Here is a 22,877-nt window from a genome sequence, read left to right on the forward strand (position 1 = left end):
CTTACAATGAGTAAAACTGAAAAACCTAGGACTTGATGCCTATCTTTCTTGCATATATCATATCTAGCCTTTGGGATGCTAATGGAAATCAGTTACAGTACAGAGTGCACATTCATTTTCTTTGCTTAAGATGAAAATCTGCAGTCAGACAGAACCTGTTTGGGGATTCGTCTACAGCTGTGGTTGCCATGGCGACACCTGGCCCAGCATCACTCAGATGGCAGGATGACTTAGTATATTACTCCAGGTCTTCCTGGCAGCATCCTGTTATGTAATGGTTTGGTTTCATTATTGCTTGTATGTTAAAGGCATTACTGTGCTCAATAGCGTGTTGCTGAAATGCTACGATTAAATTTGGTAAAAGGGAGAAGCTAAAAAATAGTTTTGTTCTTTGATAATTAAGGAGGGAATAGAGTTGGGAGGTAGTTGACTGATGTGATATGCCTTGAAGTACAAAGATGACAGTAACTAATAGATGCTGTTGTGCCTGATCAGATGCCCTTTATGGGGCTGCTGCTCCATTTCCCAGCTCCTGAGTTTTGGCTGATTGGGAATTACAGCTACTCCTTCAGAGAATTGCCCTGAGACCGTGGGAGTTCTCTTGCCTGGAAATACCTGGAAGGTTTTATAAAATATCTGAAGCTCTCTAGCTGACTGATACAGGGTTACAAAAGCCCAGTCTCCTTTGGGCAAGGTAGAACAACTCTTGAGAACCATTTATACTAAAGAGCTCCCCCTAGGAATAGGCTGAGGCTAGATTTCAGCTAGAAACCCACCCTACCTTCTTCCTCTGCTCTATCCTGTTTATCTCACGCCCGTAGGGGTCTCTCCCAAGAGTCTGCTCTCGGTAAGTCATGTGCACATGAATCCCCTTCTCAGCCCTGCTAGTAAGGGACCTGACCTAAGACAATGAAGCATTTCAATTGTCTAGTTAATTGTTTTGTAATAGGCATTTAAGATGTTTATATCCCATTATATCATATGTAAACCTGCTTCAGAGTCTTTAGATGAAATCAACATGTGAATTTTATATTATCAGTTATTCTCTCTTTTAGTATACACAGTGACATTTTTTTTTTTTTTTTTTTAGGTATTGAACTTATCCCTCAAGTAAGGATAGAAGATCTAAAGCAGATGAAGGTAAAATTGCTTGATCATTTTGCAAGCACTCTTGTACTATATTAATACATGTGGTGACACGAATGTATTTTTGTTTCTCACCAAGTATAATCATTGTGACCTCAGAAAACCTATTTTGAATCCTCTTTATTTCCCCACAGGCTTATTTGAAGCATTTAAAGAAACAACAGAAGGAGCTAAATTCTTTAAAGAAGAAGCATGCAAAGGTACAGTGTTTTAAAGCTACTATTTTGCATTATGTACTGATGAATCAGTCATAGCAAGAAACGTGAATGACTCAGAGCCCCTAGCAGTCAACTTGACAGCAGTACTTTCATTTTAACTATTAGCAATGAAATTAAAAATTAGAATCTGCCTGGGAGTGGTTGTCACTGATCTGTAGTCTACATTTCTAACAGTTATTTCAAACACATACCAAAACTTTATCCATTTAAAAATTGTTCCATTGCTAATATGACTTTATATAAAATACTGGGCCACAGCCTGACTATTGAAGACCAGCTCACAATTTTAGCCACTGCTTATGTAAATTCCTTGGGTCCCTGTCAAATAGTTTGCCTCGCAGAGGGAGGGAGGGAGATGCTAGCAAGCTCTGAACCTCCCACTCGTGGCTCCTAGAGAGAGACGCTTCTCACTTTTCCCCCATTATGTAAACCCTACCCAGTGGCCTACTTCTGAAATATATTTATTTTTCCTTTTTACCCATAAGAAGAGGCTTGTTTGGCAGTGATTGTGAGAAATTATAAGAGCTAGTTGCAAATTTAAGAGAACAGCAGGAGGTGGCCCCAGAAATTCTCCTGTAGGTTGAAAAACTTCACGGCCCTCAAACACGATCCTTCTTTCCAGACTTCCGTCCCAGAGAAAGGAGAAAAAAAGGTAGGACCTCTTGGCAGGGGCCCTTGGAGACAGCTATTTAAAGTAGGGATTTCAATCTTGTTGGTTATCGGCAACAAGCTGGAATATGGAAAGGCAACAGAAAAAGAGAGAGAAAAGGGAATAAGAGAGAATGCAACTTAAATGACTTTAATTATTAGGAATGGAGTTGGTTCCCATATGCTGCAGTATTACCTAACAGATTTTTCCTGCATTTAAATTGGATCTCTGTCATTGAACAGGCATCTCAATGGCCTTTGGGCTAGTTGGAAACATAAATTTTTTGGTCTCATTTAATATTTTCTTGAGGCATGACCAGGAAATATACTGTGACTGATAATGTAGCAACAATAATAGAAGCTAGAATTTTTGCATGCTCAGTCATTTCCAGGTGCTGTGCTCAGCACTTTAATGTATTGTCTCATTTAACACTCTCTACCCTATAAAGTAAATTCTGGTTAAGTCTCCATTTTACATAAGAGGGAATTAAGGATTAGTGAAATTCAACAATTTGATGCCCCAGAGTTCACTGTTATTTAAACCTGCATCATCTGGGTCCAGAAACCTTGGTCTTGCCACATTATCCCGTGTAGGATATTGGATGCTTCACTCAGTGGACAAGTTCCCCTCATTGGGTCAAATGCAGTGATAGCACATGGGACATTAAGAAAAATCGCCATCTACTTTGGACAGTGTCCATATACTGGTTCCCTGGACAGTTATGAAGGAAGGGTGTTCCTCAATTTTTAAAACTCAGTGGACTGAGCACAGTTGTCTGTTGACTCCCTTGTCTAAACCTTTCATCCACATAGTCAAAAATGACTTTAGTCAGTTCGTAGGTCTGTATGTTTAATCAGAAAAGTAGCAAAGATGGGAAATTGGTTTTCTCTTAATTTAAAACAGTTTAGAGTTGGCTTTGGTGGGTTTTCCTTCCACCTCAGGATGTCTTGGGCTTCATTCCTTTGGTTTCTTTCTCTCTGGTTGGCAGGGAAATACTCATATCATTCCATGATCAGTAAGTCCCACATGGCTGAATGGATCCAAGTTGCCTTCATTTGTAAAAAAACAACCTCAAGCTTTTTAAAGTGCCGCATTATAATAGGACCTAAAAGAAGATGTTCAGTCTCCCCAAATCCTACCTTCTGAATTTGTATGGACTTTCATAATAGTTTTCGTGTACATTTTTTTTAGAGGAAGTATTAGCCTTCAAAATTCCTTAAGTCAAGTAACAAAGCTAAATTGCTGCAAGATATGAGGACTTACCCTATGTTTTTCAGAATGCTTTTCAGAAGCATTTCTGAGCAGGAGGATCCATTTTGCTGGTTATTTTTCGTTTCTTCTTGCACTTCTGGAGTTTGAATCACAAGTGTGTGAATATAAGCTTATGAATGCATTCCTTCTTCCACATTATATACACAGGGGACCCACTCTTTAATTCAGTCTGTTTCAGCAGTATAATTTATGAAATCTGCATTCTAGAGTCTTTTTATAACAAAAGTACTAACAATAAGTCAAACTTTTCTTTAGTGCCACTTTTGTGTTGCACATTTTATACATAGTCTCAAGTCCTCACCATACGCTTGACACCTAAATAATACTCTCCACACTTTGAACATGAATAAAATGAAATTCAGAGAGGTGAGTCCCTTGCCCAGAGTAACATAACTAGTTAATGCTGGTTACAAGCCCTATTTGCCTACTCCTAATGCCCATGTCCTTTATAACTTACCACATTGTCTACTTTTATAAAAACATTTTGTTATCTTTTATAATTGTCCAAATGCTTTGCAAATGACTATTTTCTAATAATGAGATCTTCCTGTCTGTAAACATTCTATAATTTTTAGTCTATAATATTTCCTTAATATTTTCTACGGTCTTATTTGAGCCAGCTTCTAAGATGAAGAATATGTATGTATATTTACTTGCCTATCTACATTAAAATGATAATACTAGCTAATGCATATAGACGGTTACTTAAGCACTTATTCTCTATATTCTTGTAACAATTATACAAAGGAGTACTATAATTATATTAACTTGTATCAGTTAGCTTTTGCTGCATAATAAACCACCCTGAAATGTAGTGACTTAAAGCAACAACCATTTATTTAGCTCACAATGTTGTGGGTCTGCAGTTTGGGCTGGGTTCAGCTGGATGATTCTTCTGGTCTCAGCTGGATCCACTCATGCATCCTCTGTCACTACCAGTTTGGCAGGTAGTGGGCAGAGGGAGGCAGGCTGATTTAGGAAGGCCTCTGCTAAACCACTTCCTCTCTGCTTTATGTGGTCTCTTGTCTTCCAGCAGACTAGTCCAGGCTTATTCACATGGCAGGGGTCCCAAAAGACCAAGCAGATCACGTAAAGATTCTCGATGCCTCAGCTCAGAACTGGCACTCCATCACTTCCACCTCATTCTGTTGGCTAAAGCAAGTCATAAATCTGGCCTAGCTTCAAGGGATGAGGACTCTGTCTCTTGACAGGTGACAAAAGCACATCAGAAATGGGGGTGGATACAGAAAAGGAAATAATTGTGGCCATTTTTGCAAACAGTCTACCAACCATTTGACAGATGAGATAATTTACATTTAAAAGAAACACAGCCTGACTAAATCACGTAGTTTTAAAATGATGGCACTAGGATTTGAACCAAATTCAGTCTGACTTGAGAACCCAAGCTCTGAACCACTATGTTCAGCTGCCTCTGACTTTGCTCACACTGATTTTTCCTCTACACATCTTTTTCTTGATGGTCTCAGTAACAGGTTTTTAAGAGCAATCGTAAGTCTGTCAGGGCACAAATATCATGGGTTCCTGTGGGACTGGTTTTTCAACACATGATCATTGGGCCAAGAGCTGGAGGCTTCATCAGATTGCGTATTCCTGTGCCCACCTGAGACTCGGTTATAAGTCTCCAAGGAGAGGGTATAGGAAATATATTTTAAATAAGCTTCTCCCTTATGCACAATAAATTTTGAGAACTGTTTCTTCAGGAATGTTATTTAGCACTCTTTACTATTCCTTGACCCTTTAGTGGTAACCCTACTAATTGCGTGCAAGAGGCCAATCAGACCTGCATAAGGAAACAGCTTTTACCCTGCTGTCAAACAATAGAATAAATTCCCCCATATTTCAATGAAAGAAAGTCTGCCTACAATTTTTTTATAATAGTTTTGAAGCTACTTAAGATGGGGCTAAGATTTGCCACTCCAAAGCCTTGGGTTATGAAATTACCAAGGGAGGAGAGAAGATGACCTGGGCTATACCCTCATTACTACTGTGTGCATGGCCTAACCTTGGCACTTGGCAGCTAAGAGCAGAGACTGATACTTAGTCCATATTCAGCAACTGTAGGAAGATCTCAGCTCTTACGTATCAGCCTAGATAAATAATTCCACTTCTGAGATGTAAAGGGAAACAGAGAATCTATGAACTAAATAAATTCCAGGCATTTTAAAAATAAATGTGTAGTCCAATAGAGAGTTTATTACCAAACTTGAAGGTTAGCTTCAGGAGAATAATGGAATAGTGGTATGAGTATGAGAATCGCTGTTAGGATATCGAGAAGAAAAGACAAGGGCAATGAGACCAAGATGCACATAAAAATGCCTAGTTTTTCGAAAATGAGATGGCTAATTGCTTTTGACCCTCTGGATGCAGCTGGCAATCAGACTTCTACATGTCTCTCACTTTCTAGAACAAACCTCTTCAATCTGAAATGGAAACTAGGGGAATGGGTCTCAAGTGTCAATTAAATGAGGCACAGAAAAAGCAGAACTAAGCAGCAATAATCCTACCCTAGCGCATGACTCATTGGGATCCGGAGCTGGGGTTACTTTCGTTAAAAGACAGGCATGCTTTTCAGTTGTCCAATGTGATCAAATCCTAGAGAAAAAGAAAAAAAAAGCATAAAACCCAAAGTTGGATAAATATCCCCAGTAACATGTTAGAAGGAGAATTACAATTCAAATGCCCATAGGAAGTAACTGAGGGACATAGGCCAGGTATTGACTCTAGAAAAACAGAGCACTCATTCCTATCCAGAGGCCTTGTCACACTCAGCTCCCACAACTGGTGCCTAGACAGTATATGGACCAGCTGTGTTCTCTAAAGCAGAGGCATAAAATCTGAAATCTCATATGAATTTCCTGATCATATAAGAATTTAATATTTACCTCTAATTCAATCTCTTCTTGAAACCATGGAGGCCAATAAAAAAAAAAACCCACCTAAAAACCACATCTGCAGGTTGGATGCAGCCCTCGGGCCACCAGTCTGCAACATGAATGTTAAATGAGTCCAGTAAAATGCCTGAGAAGCCCACTAAACTCCGGCATTTTGGTAAAGCTACTAATGGAAAATGTGCTCTTTGCTCTGCACGCAATTTAGCTGTTAACACTAAGACTGCTGTTAAACCCATCAGTTGTAATTCATGGTCAGACCCCAAGAACAGACATGTGACTCTGCTGTGTGGTGGAAAGGGACAGGGACACAGCTGCCACCCACAGCGTGAGACCAGCCTGTTGGTAATCTCGGAGTTACATGCCGAGCAAACATGATTTACTCAGATTTTTCAGCGCTATCTGTGGTGTGGTCGGTCATGCCCACAGTCACATCCGTCACGAGAATGAATTGCAGCCTCAGTTTTTCCCAAAAGAAGCTGGATTTACTCTTGGATGAGAAACATAAACAGATTCTGCTAAAAGCTATACATTTTTCCCCCCAAAATTTCAATCAAGATTGACTTTAAGATGACACATTTAATTTTGGCACTCATGGCCTGAGAGGGAATGAAAAGATGTGTGTCTCTTCCATGGCGTCTCATGATTTAATCCATAGTCTCATGATTTCATTAAGGACCTAAAGAATAAAATCAATGATAGACTTTTTTTTTTTTTTTTTTTTTTTTTTTTTTTTTTTTTTTAGTAAAATGGACTTAGAGATCATTTCCTGGCTCCTTCGTGGGGTTTTGAGCACGAAGAGAAACACAGAAACAATTTTTCAGAACCAGCTTTCTTGATACTTGTATTAACTGTAATCATTTAAATTCCATATGCTTCTAATTTTTCAAATACTTCTGCTTACATTGGGTAACTTTGCAGCTCATAAGCAACCCATGAATTAGGTTAGGCAAAGGTACTTGTCTCAATTTTCCACTAAAGAAATTGAAGCCTAGAAAGATTTATGTGTGTTATACGAGACCACGTGGCTAATTATTGACTGAGCTGGGACCAGATTCCAAGTCCTCTTGCTACTTTCCCAAGCTAATTTTTTATTCACACAGCAAATATTAATTGAGCATCTAGTTTGTACCTCGCTTTGTGCCATGTACTGGTCAATGAGAAGACTTGCCCTGCCCTTGTAAAGCACATCACACAGAGTTGAATCTGTCATGAATGACTTTATGGTGCAAACATTCCTCATGTCTTTTCAGGTTAATAAGGTTCACCAGAATATTTTCTTGGGAAATTTAAAGAAACAGTCCTCTCCACCCTCCTTTCAATGATATTTGCAAGATAAATAGGAAAGTGGCACCTCTAATATCTTTTCAGATGTGCAGAAAGCCCCTTATTTATTTGCCCAGGAAAATTAACACGTGCTAGCCAAACATGAAGACTTCTGAATCTTAGAAAGAAGACTAGGAGTAGGGCATTTTTTTAATCCCCACGACATTGCAGGGGTAGTTGAGTACATTCAAGGATACGCCAGAATGTTACTCTGTTCCTGGGGTAGTAGATTAAGTGTGGAGGACAGATTTATTGATTTAATTACTCTGATTCATGTCCTTTATCCCCAAGTCACTCTCTGTATATTATCATGGGTATTGAATAGTTTAAATAAGTTAGTATGTCACTATATTTTGAATAAGGTATAACAGGCATTTGAAATATGATTTTTATTAAATTGACTTTGAATCCTAACAACGCTATGAAGTAAGTATCACTGTCCCAGTTATAAAGATGAACAGCTCTGAGAAGGGTAGGTGACTTGTCACAGGACCGAGGAGCCCATGCCCTTAACCCAATGACACAATAGTAATCTGGCTAGATTTATGGGGTGTTCCAACCACAAATTACAAAACATTGTTTTATACACACACACACACACACACACATATATAACTCCCTCCAAATCCACAGCAGCACAGCAAGATAACACCACCTTTGTCCCCATTGTTAGTTCCTGTTTCAGGAAGCTTCTCACCCAGCATCACCTTCCTTGGCTCCCTCTCCCAAAGACAAGAATGCTCAGGCCTTGTGTACGAATGCATTTCTGAAGAATTTATGCATAAACAAATTTTAGATCAAGTCCTGTGTTAATCACTTCACGAAGCTAGGAAATTAATGAAGTCTTATTAAAATTAGAAATCCTTTCCCTGTTTATATTTTATGAAATCTTTTAAAGAAGTTCATGAATTAGACTTACTTAAAGTCAAGCCTACTTTAGGAAGAAAATAAATTCGTTTTTAAATTGTCACTGTTTTTTAACAAGCAAAAGGAAATACGAGTGTGAGCTGGGTTCTGTAACCTAAACAACGTGTATCCAATTCTCCTATCCCATTTCTCAAAGTGTCTCAAGAGTAAGCGACTGGCTTTAACATCAGGTATCATTTAGAGTTGTGCATTACTTATGGTACTGCTTTCTTCTTTATTTGGGAAGATGAGCAGCTAAAGAAATCTGATTTCATATAAGCCACTGGCTGAGCCAAATGCCTCTCTCATCATCCACGAAATCATGTTGATGCTGAAATATTATTTTCAAAGCATTGCAGCCCCAATTTCAGCGATTAAATGAAGCAGATGGGAAAATATCTTAAATATCTCTTAAATTGAAGGCCAGAGCTCCTGAACATTTTATCATCCTCATGAGTACATCGAGATAAGGAAGTCAGTGAAAACATCAAGTGATGTAGATCCAAATTCAGCTGATGGTGACAACCACAGTGGTAATTCTCATTCTGTAATGATGGTATTCAAGCCATTCCGAAATGGTCCAGGTTTTTAGAAACCATGTCACATGAGAAATAGTTATATTTAGCATAAAAAAGAAAAGAACTATGGTGGCTGAACTTGGGTGTTTGAGACCCATGCATGGAAGGGGCAATAGACTGGTGTATCAGCAGATAAAAGATGAATGAGTGGAAATTCTATGGAGATGTGTGGAAGAAAGGACTTTGAGATGATTGGCACTGCCCAGCAGGTGAGGAGACTGTCTTTTGGGGTAGGAGTGTTTGTTAGACTGAGCCTGGCAACTCCCTTGTTGGGAATGCCCTTGAATAAGAAACTCTTGTGTTGGAGGGGAGACTGGAAGTCTGTATAGTTCTTAGACTCGGTTACTCCCTGGCTTTCCAGATGAGACTCTGGAAAAGCTGGTGAAAATTATGCCAACCCAACATGGCGTAAGGTGTATCAGCCATGCTGCAAGTCCAGCTCATAACTGCAAATTCTTCTTGTTCAGGAACACAGTACCATGCAGAAGTTACACTGCACGCAAGTTGACAAAATTGTGGCACAGTATGACAAGGAGAAGTCGACGCATGAGAAAATCCTAGAGAAGGCAATGAAGAAGAAAGGGTAATGCTGTTTATTTCCTTCTGAAGGCTTTCTCTAGTTTTATATTTGTCTTTTCCCACAGTTCACCTGCCTGGTTAGGCCAAGGAAGAACTTAGTGTTGACTCAGTTCTCAGTATTAAAAATTATTCCTGGACAACATGAGACTCACTCATTTTAAACACTCTAACATTATAGCAGGTCAAGAAGTAGACTTAGCTGTGGTTTAGGGAAGGCTCCCTGAGGAGGTCTTGAAGTCTTTTAATTCATTGAAATCAGTTCTAATATGAAAAAGATAGCCTCAAAAAAGTTTACTTTTTTACTCTGAGAACTCATTATAATTTTTTATTTTGAAATAATTCCAAACTTACAGAAAAGTTGTAAAAATAATACAGAGATTTCCTTTATACCCTTAACTCAGCTCCCCTAAATGTTAACATTTCACAGAACCATAGTATAGTGATCAAACCAGGAAATTGACATTGGTACTATGCCATTAATTACACTTTTTCAAATATCACCAATTTTTCCACCAGTGTCATTTTTCCTGTTTTTGGATTCCCCTCTAGAATTATACATTGCATTTAGCTGTCCTCTGAGTCTATGTTAGTTCGTCAGTCTCTCCCTGTCTTTTGTGACTTTTTCACTTTTGAAGAGCACTGGTCAGTTGTTTGCGGAGTGTCTCTCCTTTTGAGTTAGTCCGCTATTTTCCCGTGATTAGAGTGAGGTTAAACGTTTGCAGCAGGCACCTGCAGAAGCAATGCTGCTTCCTTCTCAGCACGTGGTATCGGGAGGTGCGTGATGTTGACAACATTTGTTGTCGGTGATACTAACCTGGACTACTCGGCTAAGGTGGTATTTGATAGGTTTCTGCACTGTTGAGTTACTGCTTTTTCAGTGGTTTCCTTCTGGCTTTTATCTACTTCCTGAAATTCCTGGTGATAACTTCTAGTCTTCCTCAACCTTCTGAATGAGAGAAAAGGAGAAAGGAATCATATTTTCCTACTTGATTTTCTTTTTGTTTGTTTTTTTGTTTTGTTTTGTTTTGTTTTGTTACCTTTGCTCAAGATATATCTTGAAAACTAAAGCTCTGACACAACAAAACAGGTTTTATTATCATTTTCTTGGACATTGGTTCTTCTTGGTGAAAGTTCGGGTCCTAAGATCTAATTTCATGATGTGAAACCAAAGTCATTCACTAGAGAAGTAAACGGTGGGTAATCACATACACCTGCCCTGGTCCTAGGCCTGGCTATTGGAGAGGTGCCTTCGCTTTTATTAAAATTATATTTTCCGGAAAAAATACAAATCAAGCACTAACTGTTGAGCTCTGGTTAATAGGTACAGTCTGACTTTTGTTTCGGCCATTGTTTCCACTGTGTATCCCTGAGGCAGAAACCCGTGCCTGTTGCTTTGAAAACATTTCGATGTGTGTTTTAAGTGAGGGAGCCGGGCAGAGCTCGGAACCCACGTGGCAGTTATTGGTGGTGAATGCAGTCAGTTCTCAGAAGCTGTGAGTCTGCTAGACTTCTGACCACATCAGGAGCTTTAGCATGTTTCTTTTTTGTAGATTATTTTCTCATATTTAATGACATTTTAGACCAAAATGTTGAAAGTGGGGGCAGTCATAGACTCTAACACCATGTTTTTAAGGAGCAAATTTTTGACAGCTTCATGATACTCTCCAAGAATAAAGTTATTTTTATTCATAAGTTACCTTTTCAAAAATCGTTTTGTATATCTCTGTGGATGGCTACATTAAAATTTTCTTTCTGTGTTTTTAAGCCAAAACACAGTTTTGGTTTAACCAAGCCAAAAATATGTATTTAGGAGATTTCAGAGTCAAGCAGCATAGAGTAAGCTGCTTTGCTAAAAATGGTATAATTTTCTAAGTCAATAAATCATGAGTGCTGCCTTTAGCAATCAAAAAATTAAATGAAAATGTATCTTTACCTCATTATTGTTTTTATGCTCAGAGGAAAAGTGGGGTCAAAATGATGCTTATTATAAGTTGTTCCAGGTAAGATGCTCACCCCTACCCTGGCTGCTGAGCGGTCTTGGAGGTCTCTCAGCAAACGAAGCCCTGTTTTATTCGAAGTGTAGGTGAGACTGTGGGCTCAGCTACAGATTTCTTCCTGAGCCTGCACTGTCAAACTCACCACTGCCCACGGCCTCTCCACATGGAACATTTTCCAGATACTCTAAAACAGCAGAAGTCTTTACATTCAAAGTTACTTCAAAATCAGACTTCAGATACTTTCTCCTGGACAGCCGTGTCTGAGGAAAGTTTCTCATTGTTAATATTGACCATGGTATCAAGATTGGCTAAACTTTTTACTACAATCAAGTTGCTAGAACATTAGTGAAAGGGGAGACTGATGACAGTCCTTGGAGGTGTCTTAAGTGGGATCCCTTTCTAAAACCAGAGGTTTCCTCTTACTCTTACCTACTCAGCTGAAAGGCATGACTGACCAGAGAAAGAGAAGCTTTATGCAAACGCTTGCCAGCTATTGGCTAATGACATCACAACTGTCTGCCACAGGATTCCACTGAAGTGTCTTTAAGGTGATGGGGAAAAGATGAATGGAGGCAGAAAGGACAAGCTGAAGTCTGGAAAATTCAAAATTACAGAAATTATTTTTATATAGCCAGAAAATTAATAATAAGTTTGATGCTCCAGAGGAAAAAAAAATGCAGGCTTGATTTTTTAATATTACAGAAGTCCTTGGCTCATGCCCACAGATAAGACCTATCATTGCATGTACCGTGAAAGATTTTGTGTAGAATTAAGCCCAGGGAATGTTTGAGCAGTGCTGCAAGCTCACTGACTAACAGGCTAAAGAAGAAACATGCTCAGAGCCAGCCATTGAGAAGTAACAGATTTGATGAGAGACCTAGCATTTTTAGAGCAATGCTTCTCTCCGAGGAACTCTCAGTTATTACTATAATGAAGCACTCTGACATGGGCTACAATAAACCAGAACATACATGCTGAAGACAGAAGCTCAGGAACTGTTCTTGTTTCAGCACCAAAATGTATATTCCAAAAGGAAAACATAATCATTGAAATAAGCAGCAATGGTTGCTGGACAATCGCCTAGCATAGACTTCCTCCTCACAATAGAATAAGAAGCAAAAATTACCCTATGATGCCAAGAATTGCTATTTTCTCCCTCACTGGCATGTTTAAAAGACAAAAATCTGGCTTTACAACCAAAACGGAAGAATTAAAAATTCACTTCAAGGCTGAGGACCTATTTTCCCAGTTTTCTCCCCAAATATTTTATTGAATAAGTGAAAAAATAGCTTGAAGAAAAATAGGAACCAAAATGGAAACTCTGACAACAGACCCTTAACAATGAAATAATTGTTAGGTTTAAAGTGTCTCTTTGTGTAGTGGTTGAATTGAGTAATCATGATACAGATAATATTTTGTAAGGTGTGAATCTATTACTGGAAAAACTGATGTTGCCCAATGAGCCATGGCATCCCATATTTGATGACTGTATTGTCTTCATCAGAAAGCTTTGTAGCAAAGGCCCACGGAAATGGGAAGATATCTAATTTCTGGCATGCATTTACAACTTTCCATTTTCAGGGGCAGTAATTGTCTTGAAATGAAAAAAGAAACAGAAATTAAAATTCAGACACTGACATCAGACCACAAATCTAAGGTAAGAAAACGCCCATTTTTACAGCAGTGACTTGCAGAAGACACTTGTAATTTTTTAGGACGAGTATAAGTCAGAAATAAAAGTAGCCTGGGGCTGGACTGGGAAGCCAGGGGACCCAAGGGTTCATGTTTGCCCCAGACTCACTGGCTTTGGACAGAGCCATTTGTTGAAAGATCTGTTCTTGTCTTGTCTGTTAAAATATGCTAATAATGTTTATGTTGTCTGCATTGAGGGCACCAAGTGAAACAATAAATGAAAAGACTAAAAATAAATATTGCATAAAATACAGAATATACTTCCCTATAGAAGTAAGATTCAGCATATGTGACAGAAAACCACCCAAATTGGAGATTGAGTAGCTGTTTGATTCTTACTCCATCCTAACTTTGCTGTGAAAGTTTGGGATTGATGAGAAAAACATCAGACTTGATATTCTGAGAGAGGAGCCTAATTACTCACATTCCCCCTAAGATAGAAATAAATACGAACTCAAGAGACCTTAATTAAGTTTGTGGGCATTTGGAGAACTACGTGCTAAGTCCCAGTCAAGAATGCAAATAATTTTTCTACAGTTTTTAAAAGAAGAGAAAAAAATAGTTCTTAAAGAAAGCTCCCAACTATAGCTGGGGTGAAACCAGCCAGCCTCCATCTGTCTATAAGCAGCTCTGTTATCCAGCCCGATGCCCTGCTGCATGTGTAGATCAGCCGGGCTGTTCGAGATGAAGTTCTCCTTGGTGCTGCATGATTCGTAGAGCGTGAACTCTACAGAGGCAGTAAGCCATGGGCTTTTGAGAGTTGTTCCCCTCTCTCTCTCTCTTCTTAACTAGAATGTTTGGAAGTTAATGCTTGAGCAACATGCCATGATTTTTAGATGACTTGCATAAATAGGAAGAAACCTTGCAATAGCAGTTTGCTTTGGCTGCATAATAAACTGTTTCAAAATGTAGTGCCTTAAAACAACTGCTACCACTTATCATGTCACAATTCAGTGGGTCAGAAGCTTGGGCTGTCTTCTACTGGGAGGTTCTTCTGCTGATTTTAGCTGGACTCACGCATGTGTCTAAGTCAGCTGAAGGCTGGTGGCCTCCCTTGTATATCTGGTGGTTGGCTGGCTGCTGGGTGACCTCTCAAGGTCTAGCAGCCTAGCACAGGCTCAGTTACAGGGTGGCCCCAGGGTTTCATGCATAACAAAAGCCCAGACGCCCTCCATGCCTCTGTGTGAATCACATTTGCAACTGTCTCACTGGCTAAAGCAAGTCACAGGCCGGCCAGGTTCAAGGAGATGGTGAAATAGACTCCAGCTCTTAACAAAAGAAACTGCAAAACCACTTTGCAAAGAGTGCAGATACCAGGAGAGCAGGACTTTCTACCCAAGCATCTATTAGAGTTGATGCGGAAAGTCACGATCCAGGAATATGACAACGCACAGCTCTCTATTCAGACCTGTGGACTTATGGAAGTGAAGCTGGAAAAGCATGAGATATTGAGGAGAATCCTGATGGAATTGATAAAGGAGCCCAAGTCCAGACAAACCAGAGTGTGGGCAAGCGAGGCAGTGAAGTAACACATCACGGTTAAAAATGTAGAGCCGAAGTGATTGATTTAGTTTAACAAGCAATGGCTTCCTGATTCCCAATGATTAGTCTATATTATTTGTACAGGTTATAGGTGTCTCATGATTCACCAAGTAAATCAGGGGGAGGGATCTGAAATACAGGAACAATAGTGTGCTTTCGGTTCATACTTGACCTGTGAGGGTTCCAAGTGCCACCATCCCCTTTTTCTCAAACAGGTCAAAGAGATTGTGGCACAGCACACAAAGGAATGGTCAGAAATGATCAACACCCACAGTGCGGAGGAGCAAGAAATCCGGGACCTGCACCTCAGCCAGCAGTGCGAGCTGCTGAGAAAGCTGCTCATCAGCGCACACGAGCAGCAGACCCAGCAGCTGAAACTGTCCCACGACAGGTAGGAGAGTCAGCCGTCTCGAGAGTGAGCACCTCATTTTTCAAAAAGGTTGATTTCGTGTATGTGTGTGTGTGCATGTGTGTGTATTAGCGAAGGTAATACATGAAATCTATTTGACATATAATATTGTGCTCATGTGTATATCTTATATGGCCAACATGAGCAAAATGAACTATGAGCAATAGCTTCTATCATCCGAGGGCTTACAAGTGTGGGCAAAATACTACACTCACATGGAAAGTTAAGCCAAATTAAGTAGCGTATGATACGTATGAAAAAACATCATAGGCACGGAGGGCATCCAGTCCACGGGAGCTTTACCTTTTCCTAGTGGTCGTAGGGGCTTTGCAGAATGCCAGGGCTAGAACTGGCCTTTGGAAAATAATCTGGAGTCACTTAGGAAGAGAAGACACCGAGGGAGATAAGGACCGACCAGTTGAGCTCCTGGAGTGATTCTATTCTAATCGCTCAATGGCTACCTGTGGAAAGAGCTTCCTTTCCCCTTCTTTACATTACTAGGACATCTGTACATTTTATTAACAGAAGGGCCTAATCAAGAAACAGCAAAGTGGCAGTTTGTTTTGGCCTGTCCCCACTTCAGCAAAGCAAATATTGCGTTTGAAATACTGCAGATGATGAGTTGGGCTCTTCCCCGGACAGAAGAGTGTTGATGTCAGTTACATCTTTTCGTCACAGCTTGGTTGTGGCTTGCCTCCTTCCCACTGAGTCCCTGCTGTATACCACAGTTAGGGTCAGTTGATACACACAAAGAGTAGAAAATAGAAGCATTCTGCAAATAAGTCAAACAAACTTTTAAACTACCAACTGCATAAATTATCTGGTTGCATGCCCAAATTTCCGATCTTACTTTGGAGTGATAAATTTTGCCATAAGAACTGGGGTTTTTGCCATAGTTTCCGATTCTCATTTGAGGCAACTAAAGGAGTTATGTCACACTATATTTTCTATGGGTTAATGTCCTACACTCCATGTGTTTTTAAGTACTCTATTTAGTTCTATAGGATTAGAAGTTATCTTTTCTTTTTCCCTTAGAATTGCTGTTGATTCAGTAGGCAGAAAGATATGTTCATCCTTCTGCGTTTGATGGTTGCTACAATAGCAGATTTTAGGTGTCTACCCTTATTCAAAGATACTTCACAGAATAAGGCATTTTTCTAATCTCCTTTTATGTAGTTGAATAAAGAAAAAAAATGTTAACTCACAACAGTAGTCATTATGTGAAAGAAAAAATGCAAAATAAACTATCTTGTATTGCTTAGGAAGTTATTTGAAGAGATCATAACGTAGTTACTAATTTACCTTAAACAATAAATTTATGGCAGGAGTATTTTTCAAAGCAACAGCAGTATTTAAGCCTTTTCTTAAGCACCTGATGGTAGTGTTTTTTTTTTATCATCACACTGTCGCTTTTGGTTAAATATCTTTGGTTTCTCAACACTTGTCAGCAACATTTGGCCATTGGTGTTTGTTGAGTGAATGAATGAATATAGAAATGGTCAGTTTACTGATAAGTTCTGGAGACATTTGAGAGAGATTTTTGGGGGGACCAGAGTTTCTATAAGTATTCCTGCTGTTGTGGCTCTAACGTAGCTGATGGAAGAACTCTCCACTTCAGTGTCCTCCATCCTCCATCCCTTTGGATGCAGAGCAAACAACAGTGCCTAGGTAACCTGACTCCTTGGTTACAGGTTTCCAGGCAATGCTTTAACTCCATAGGTTACAGGAAAAAAAAATCCCTGTTAATCATATTCATTTTGGTATTTTAAATGTTATGCCTTTAGCGTACACATGAATAAAGATATGTGTTTGTCATGCATCACATACACAGTCATCAGTCACCTGCAAACATGCGTTTTTGCTACTTCCTGCACTTACTTGAAACTATTTAATCCTCTTCATTCCCATGGCTGTCAAACAGGAAGGTCACTTGTAAGGCTTAGAACATCCTCTCTTTCTCTTGCAGCCCATCTGGTCCCAAAGAGCATGGGGCAAAGGAGGAAATCCTTGTATTTTATGGACAAAAATAGTCTCTTCTTTATAGACCATTACTGTTTTTCACCACTAGGTGGCTCACTGCCCCTCAGGGATCAGCATCCATATAGCTTGGGGCTCCTTCTCTCCTTTTTCCAAAATACAGAATAACTTGATGAGCTCGATTAAGAAAGCAAAGTGAGCCTAGTCCTATTGTTACACATGGAATTTGTTTTTTGTACATTCACATTCTTGTGTACCCATCACCACCTCCAGAACGCCATCTTCCCTAAGTGAGTCTCTGTTAAACACTGACTTTCCATCCTTCCTTTCCCTGTTTGTGTGTTTTTAATAGGGAAAGCAAGGAAATGCGGGCACACCAGGCTAAGATTTCTATGGAAAACAGCAAAGCCATCAGCCAAGATAAATCTATCAAGAATAAAGCAGAACGGGAAAGGTAAGTGTGAGAGTGTGCACTGTGGGAATCTGGCATTGACCTGGAGACCTAGTCTCAGTAATTTTTATGTGTGTATACACACACTCTCATCTCAGATAAACACTCATGGGTTTGAGAGTTCTGCTATTATAACTACTCTGAAGATTTCTTATTGCTGTAGAGCAGTGGTCTCCAAAGTTTTCTGATTGTTTACTACACCAGTAAAACTATTAAGTTCAGTATATTTAGGCTCATTTACAAACAAAATTGTATCAAATATGACATAACAATGAATATAATTCCAAAACATTCTTCGCATTGTTCCATTGGGTTGTCCTGCAAGTGTCTCACTGCTCAGGTGGAGCCCCTCCCTGCTCAGGTGGAGCCCCTCCCTGCTCAGGTACAGCCCCTCCCTGCTCAGGTGGAGCCCCTCCCTGCTCAGGGATAGCCCCTCCCTGCTCAGGTGGAGCCCCTCCCTGCTCAGGTACAGCCCCTCCCTGCTCAGGTACAGCCCCTCCCTGCTCAGGTGGAGCCCCTCCCTGCTCAGGTACAGCCCCTCCCTGCTCAGGTACAGCCCCTCCCTGCTCAGGTGGAGCCCCTCCCTGCTCAGGTGGAGCCCCTCCCTGCTCAGGTACAGCCCCTCCCTGCTCAGGTACAGCCCCTCCCTGCTCAGGTGGAGCCCCTCCCTGCTCAGGTGCAGCCCCTCCCTGCTCAGGTGGAGCCCCTCCCTGCTCAGGTGGAGCCCCTCCCTGCTCAGGTACAGCCCCTCCCTGCTCAGGTGGAGCCCCTCCCTGCTCAGGTACAGCCCCTCCCTGCTCAGGTGGAGCCCCTCCCTGCTCAGGTGGAGCCCCTCCCTGCTCAGGTGGAGCCCATCTGGATGGGCTGGTCATGAGCAGCAGCAGTGCTTAGGCAGGGAGTCTTCCTCCCTTGACTTGCCTCTGTCAGTGCTCGACACCAGGGATCATCTGAAGACCCTTCCCACAGTGTGTCTGGTCTATCTTTGTGTTAATTGGGTTTTCTGGAAACAGAGACCAAGATAGGTCCTTGCGATTTGCTGAGGAAGGGATCTTCAGAGAAGGCAGGTGGGGGAAGCCAGAGGGACCAGGGCAGGACCTGAGCAGGGACATGAACTCACCTAGGGTTTCTGCAGCCTGATCCCAAGCTCTGGAGTGTAAATTGCACCATGGATTTGTCACTGTTTGAGGCAAGGGTGTCTGGCATTTGTAGTTCTGCATTAGTCAGCCACTGGCTACCTGGGATTGCGGTGGGGGAGAGGTTTGTGTGACCTCCAGAGAAGGTGCCAGGTAGAAACCCTTTAGCTGTAGCTAGTAAAGAGGATTGGAGAAGGCATCAGTAGTCATGTTACCCACAAGAAGGAGTTGACAGCCCTTGATTCCCAGTGATCACCTGTGCCCACCATCCACCTCTGGAAGCCTCTGAGAATCCAGATGCCATCAGCTCCATAACCTAGAGGCTGAGCTAGCCTACCAATAGTTAAGAGCAGCAGGGTTCCTTCTTTTGGAGGAATAATACCTAGCTAGAAGGTGGCCCTCTGGCTGAAGTCCACGTCCCACAGAAACACTGTGTTTTATGGTCCATCAAATTATACAACAAAGTTTAGATGAGTTCTTGGGGCTAAGCGTGAACATGAAGTTTAGACTTCAGGTCATTTCTCTCTCTGATAACCACAGGCAAAGCTGTTAGAGGCTTTACATCGTGAAGTGGAGCCACCCAAGAGCCGACTCCCCTGCTCCCTGGCCTTTTGTGGATACTCACTGATTACTTGGTGTTTCCTTCTTATTACTGAACATGGCAGGAAGGTTGTCTAACTACCTCGATGTAGTCGAGTTTTAAAGCACATTTCAATTATTTAACAATAAGTAATGCTAAAATTGAAATATGATAAAATATAAAACATCACATAATCCAGCATATTTTTTTTTGTGCTGAAATTTTAGTGGATTAAATAAAATTTAATCAGTGTTTCGTGTTTGGAAATACTGAGCTACTGGTGGGGTATGGAATCTCACAGTAATTGTGACCTGGAAGGGAATCGCCTAACAACACGTTTCCCATCAACATGGAGTGTGATCTGTGTCTCACAGTAAGAAGGCTCTAGGGAGATTATCAATCATTTTAATCAGGGTTTATTTTCGCCATTATATTGTGGTATCTCTCTGGTTCTTGTTTATTTTTAAAAAGTGCTATTCTCAATGTTATTCTCAGATGAGGAACTTCGTTTAAGGGCCTTATATACATGGAAATGATACCCTCTTCTTCAGCCCCAAAACATCAGTTATCCCAGCCTTAATAAAACCTCATTAACTGGAACTGTTTTAGACTGTCCAAAGTGAAATGTAGAATTCAGCATGATAAATGTACTAATTATTAAGTAGCTTTTTATCATTTTTTTCAAATACGTTGCAAAGTGGACTTCGGATCAGTTAGGGTCAAATTAGCTTCAATTTGGAGTTACTGCTAACTTAACTAACAAGCAAGGTTTTTAAAATTTACTTTGACTTAAAATACTTATTTATTGTAACTTAATATCCAGTAGTAGGTGGTTCCTGCTACTGGAAACATCTGCAAATGGCTGTTTTTAGAAAAAAATAATTTCTCTATGCCAAATGGCAAATTACTTTGTAAACCTTGCGCGTGCATTTGTGTGAATATCTACTTTATCAAACTACTAAGAAAGAAAATTAAAAATTTATCATAACACTAAGAAAGATATATAGAAACTAAAAAGTATACTTCCGTCCTTGGATCAAAGAATAAATTTTAACATAAGTTACACAGTAACTTATGTTGATAACAATGCAAGTACTACTTTTCAATGTGTACAGGTAGCTAAAGTGATATTTGGAGTATAAATTATAGCCTGGATGTATAAATTTTTCAAAAGATGTGAAAATTAATGAGCCAAACCACTCAAAGAGGATATAAAGTTAGAAAAACAGAGTGAACTCAAAGATCTCAGATGGAAAGAAATAATAAATAAAAAAGCAGAAAGTATTGAAATTGGAAAAAAAAAGCTATAGAAGGCATCCACAAAAACAAAACCTTATCATTTGAAAAGAATAATAAAAATCAGTTAACTTCCAGCAAAATTGATCAAGAAGAAAAAAAGAGAAAAAGCAAAAATTCATGATATTAGGAATGAGAAGGGGAGATGACTGCAGAAACAAACATTTTAAAAACTAAAGCTACTATATACAAAGCTACTAATGAATTTGAAAACTTAGATGGAATGGAGAATTGCCACGAAAAATATAAATATCCAAAACTGACTGAAAACGGAGAAAACCTGATCAGACTTACAACTATTACAGAAGTTCAACTGGATATAGGTCTATTCAGTCACGAAAAGACTCTACCTCACCAGTAATGAGAGAAATCCAAGTTAAAACAACAGAACGAGAGCAACCAACTGACAAAAATGTAAATGTCTGATAGTACCAAGAATGGGCAAAAATATGGACAAAGGGTAACACCCAGACATTGCAGAGGAAGTGCAAATTAGGACAACTGCTTTGGAGTAAAGAGGAAGCTGTTCATTGGAAGGCCAAGTCGGGATGATTTCTTGAGGCCAGGAGTTCAAAACTAGCCTGAGAACCATAGTGAGACTTCATCTCTACAAAAAATTAAAAAAAAAAAAAAATTAGCCAGGCATAGTGTCATGCGCCTGTAGTTCCAGCTACTCTGGAGGCTGAGGCAGGAGGATCCCTTGAGCCCAGGAGTTTGAGGTTGCAGCGAGCTGTGATGACACCACTGCACTGCACTGTAGCCCAGGCAACACAGCAAGACCCTGTCTGAAAAAAAATAATAAGAGGAAGCTCTTCATACCGTACCAACTGGCAAGTCTAGATACATGCCCTAGAGAAACCTTTGCCTGTATGTGCAGTGAATGGGACATGCACTAAACGTTATTCATTCCTCTGTTTATTAACAGACACTTACTGTGGCAAGTATCTCAGGGCCCTACTACCAGATCATTGTAGCACTGTTTGGAAATAACCTGCTTTTTGTTAATGGCAACAAGGAAACATTATAGTCTGGTCATAAATGGAAACTCCAAAGCAGTGCATTGGGGGTTCAGTGACAGAATTCTCACCTCCTGTAAATGGAATAATCCATACAGAAGATGAAAATAATGAAATAGTTTGAAACATAGATATATCTCCAGAACATGAGATGAAGTGATAAGTTGTAGAAAGAAACCCAGAACATGTTACCATTTGGGTAAATTTAGAAAACACACAAAACAATACCAGTAGCCAGCAGCATCACCTAGGAGCTTATTAGAAATATAGATCTCCTGCCCTGGACCCACTGAGGGTCAAACTCTCTGGGGGACAGGGTTGGACCCAGCAATCTGTGTTTTTGATAGTATCTCCAGGTGATTTATATGCACAGGAAAGTGTGAGAAGTACTTATATTACACCTGGATACGTCCATATATAGCTAAAAATATTAAATGTGGATGAGAAGGTCCACACCAAATTCAGAACGGTGGTTACCTCTGGGAAGAGAGGAAGGAGGGAAATAGAATCAAGTAGAGTGCAAAGGTGGGTTTGATTATATCTGTAACATTTCATTGCCTTTAAAAATATGAGATAAACATGGCAAAACATTAATATTGGTTCATCTGGGTGATGTATACACAAATTTTTAAAATATTTTTCTCTATATATTTTGAAAATGCTGCAATGAAAATTAGGGAAAAAAAGAAGGAATAATTGTATACAGATAAGCACCAGAAAATTTAATGGAATACAACTCTTACGTATTTGATATAATATTAATTCCATTCAATGTCATGCCAACCATTATTTGTACCCATTATTTTTAGGCGAGTCAGGGAGTTAAACAGCAGCAATACTAAAAAGTTTCTGGAAGAAAGAAAGAGAGTAAGTATTTTATAATTTCCTTGGCATTCTTCCTTTAGAATACTATAAACAGTAACTCATGCTTAGATACCATACCTCTAGCTAATTTGCTTTATTTGATTTTTCTGTACATTAAACATTCCAGCTTCTCTGCTCCCTAAAAGCTAAAGTAATCTCTCACTAAAATCTTTACAATAATGATTTGGCATCATTTTATACAGAAAATGAAGACAAGTTTGAGTCATGCGTATATACTCTATTATTTTCTAAGATTTTAGCAGGAAAGATCTTCCCAGGAAGAATTATGAGTCTAAACTCTCCCAGTTTTCAGATTATTTTTCTTACTTTTTTAAAA

General features: G+C 39.8%; 1 protein-coding gene across 1 annotated transcript in view; it reads left to right on the plus strand.

The window, feature by feature from the left end:
* PLCB4 (phospholipase C beta 4) overlaps positions 1-22,877 on the plus strand; it is a 209,894-nt gene that overhangs the window by 181,394 nt on the left and 5,623 nt on the right. The window contains exons 29-35 of the mRNA XM_069495811.1: positions 1,091-1,140; positions 1,281-1,346; positions 9,472-9,587; positions 13,162-13,237; positions 15,030-15,205; positions 17,553-17,654; positions 22,486-22,543. Coding sequence (XP_069351912.1) covers positions 1,091-1,140; positions 1,281-1,346; positions 9,472-9,587; positions 13,162-13,237; positions 15,030-15,205; positions 17,553-17,654; positions 22,486-22,543 — 644 coding nt within the window. The remainder of the gene's footprint in view (positions 1-1,090; positions 1,141-1,280; positions 1,347-9,471; positions 9,588-13,161; positions 13,238-15,029; positions 15,206-17,552; positions 17,655-22,485; positions 22,544-22,877) is intronic.

Source organism: Eulemur rufifrons, chromosome 20 (genome assembly GCF_041146395.1).
Source record: "Eulemur rufifrons isolate Redbay chromosome 20, OSU_ERuf_1, whole genome shotgun sequence".
Classification (NCBI taxonomy): domain Eukaryota; kingdom Metazoa; phylum Chordata; class Mammalia; order Primates; family Lemuridae; genus Eulemur; species Eulemur rufifrons.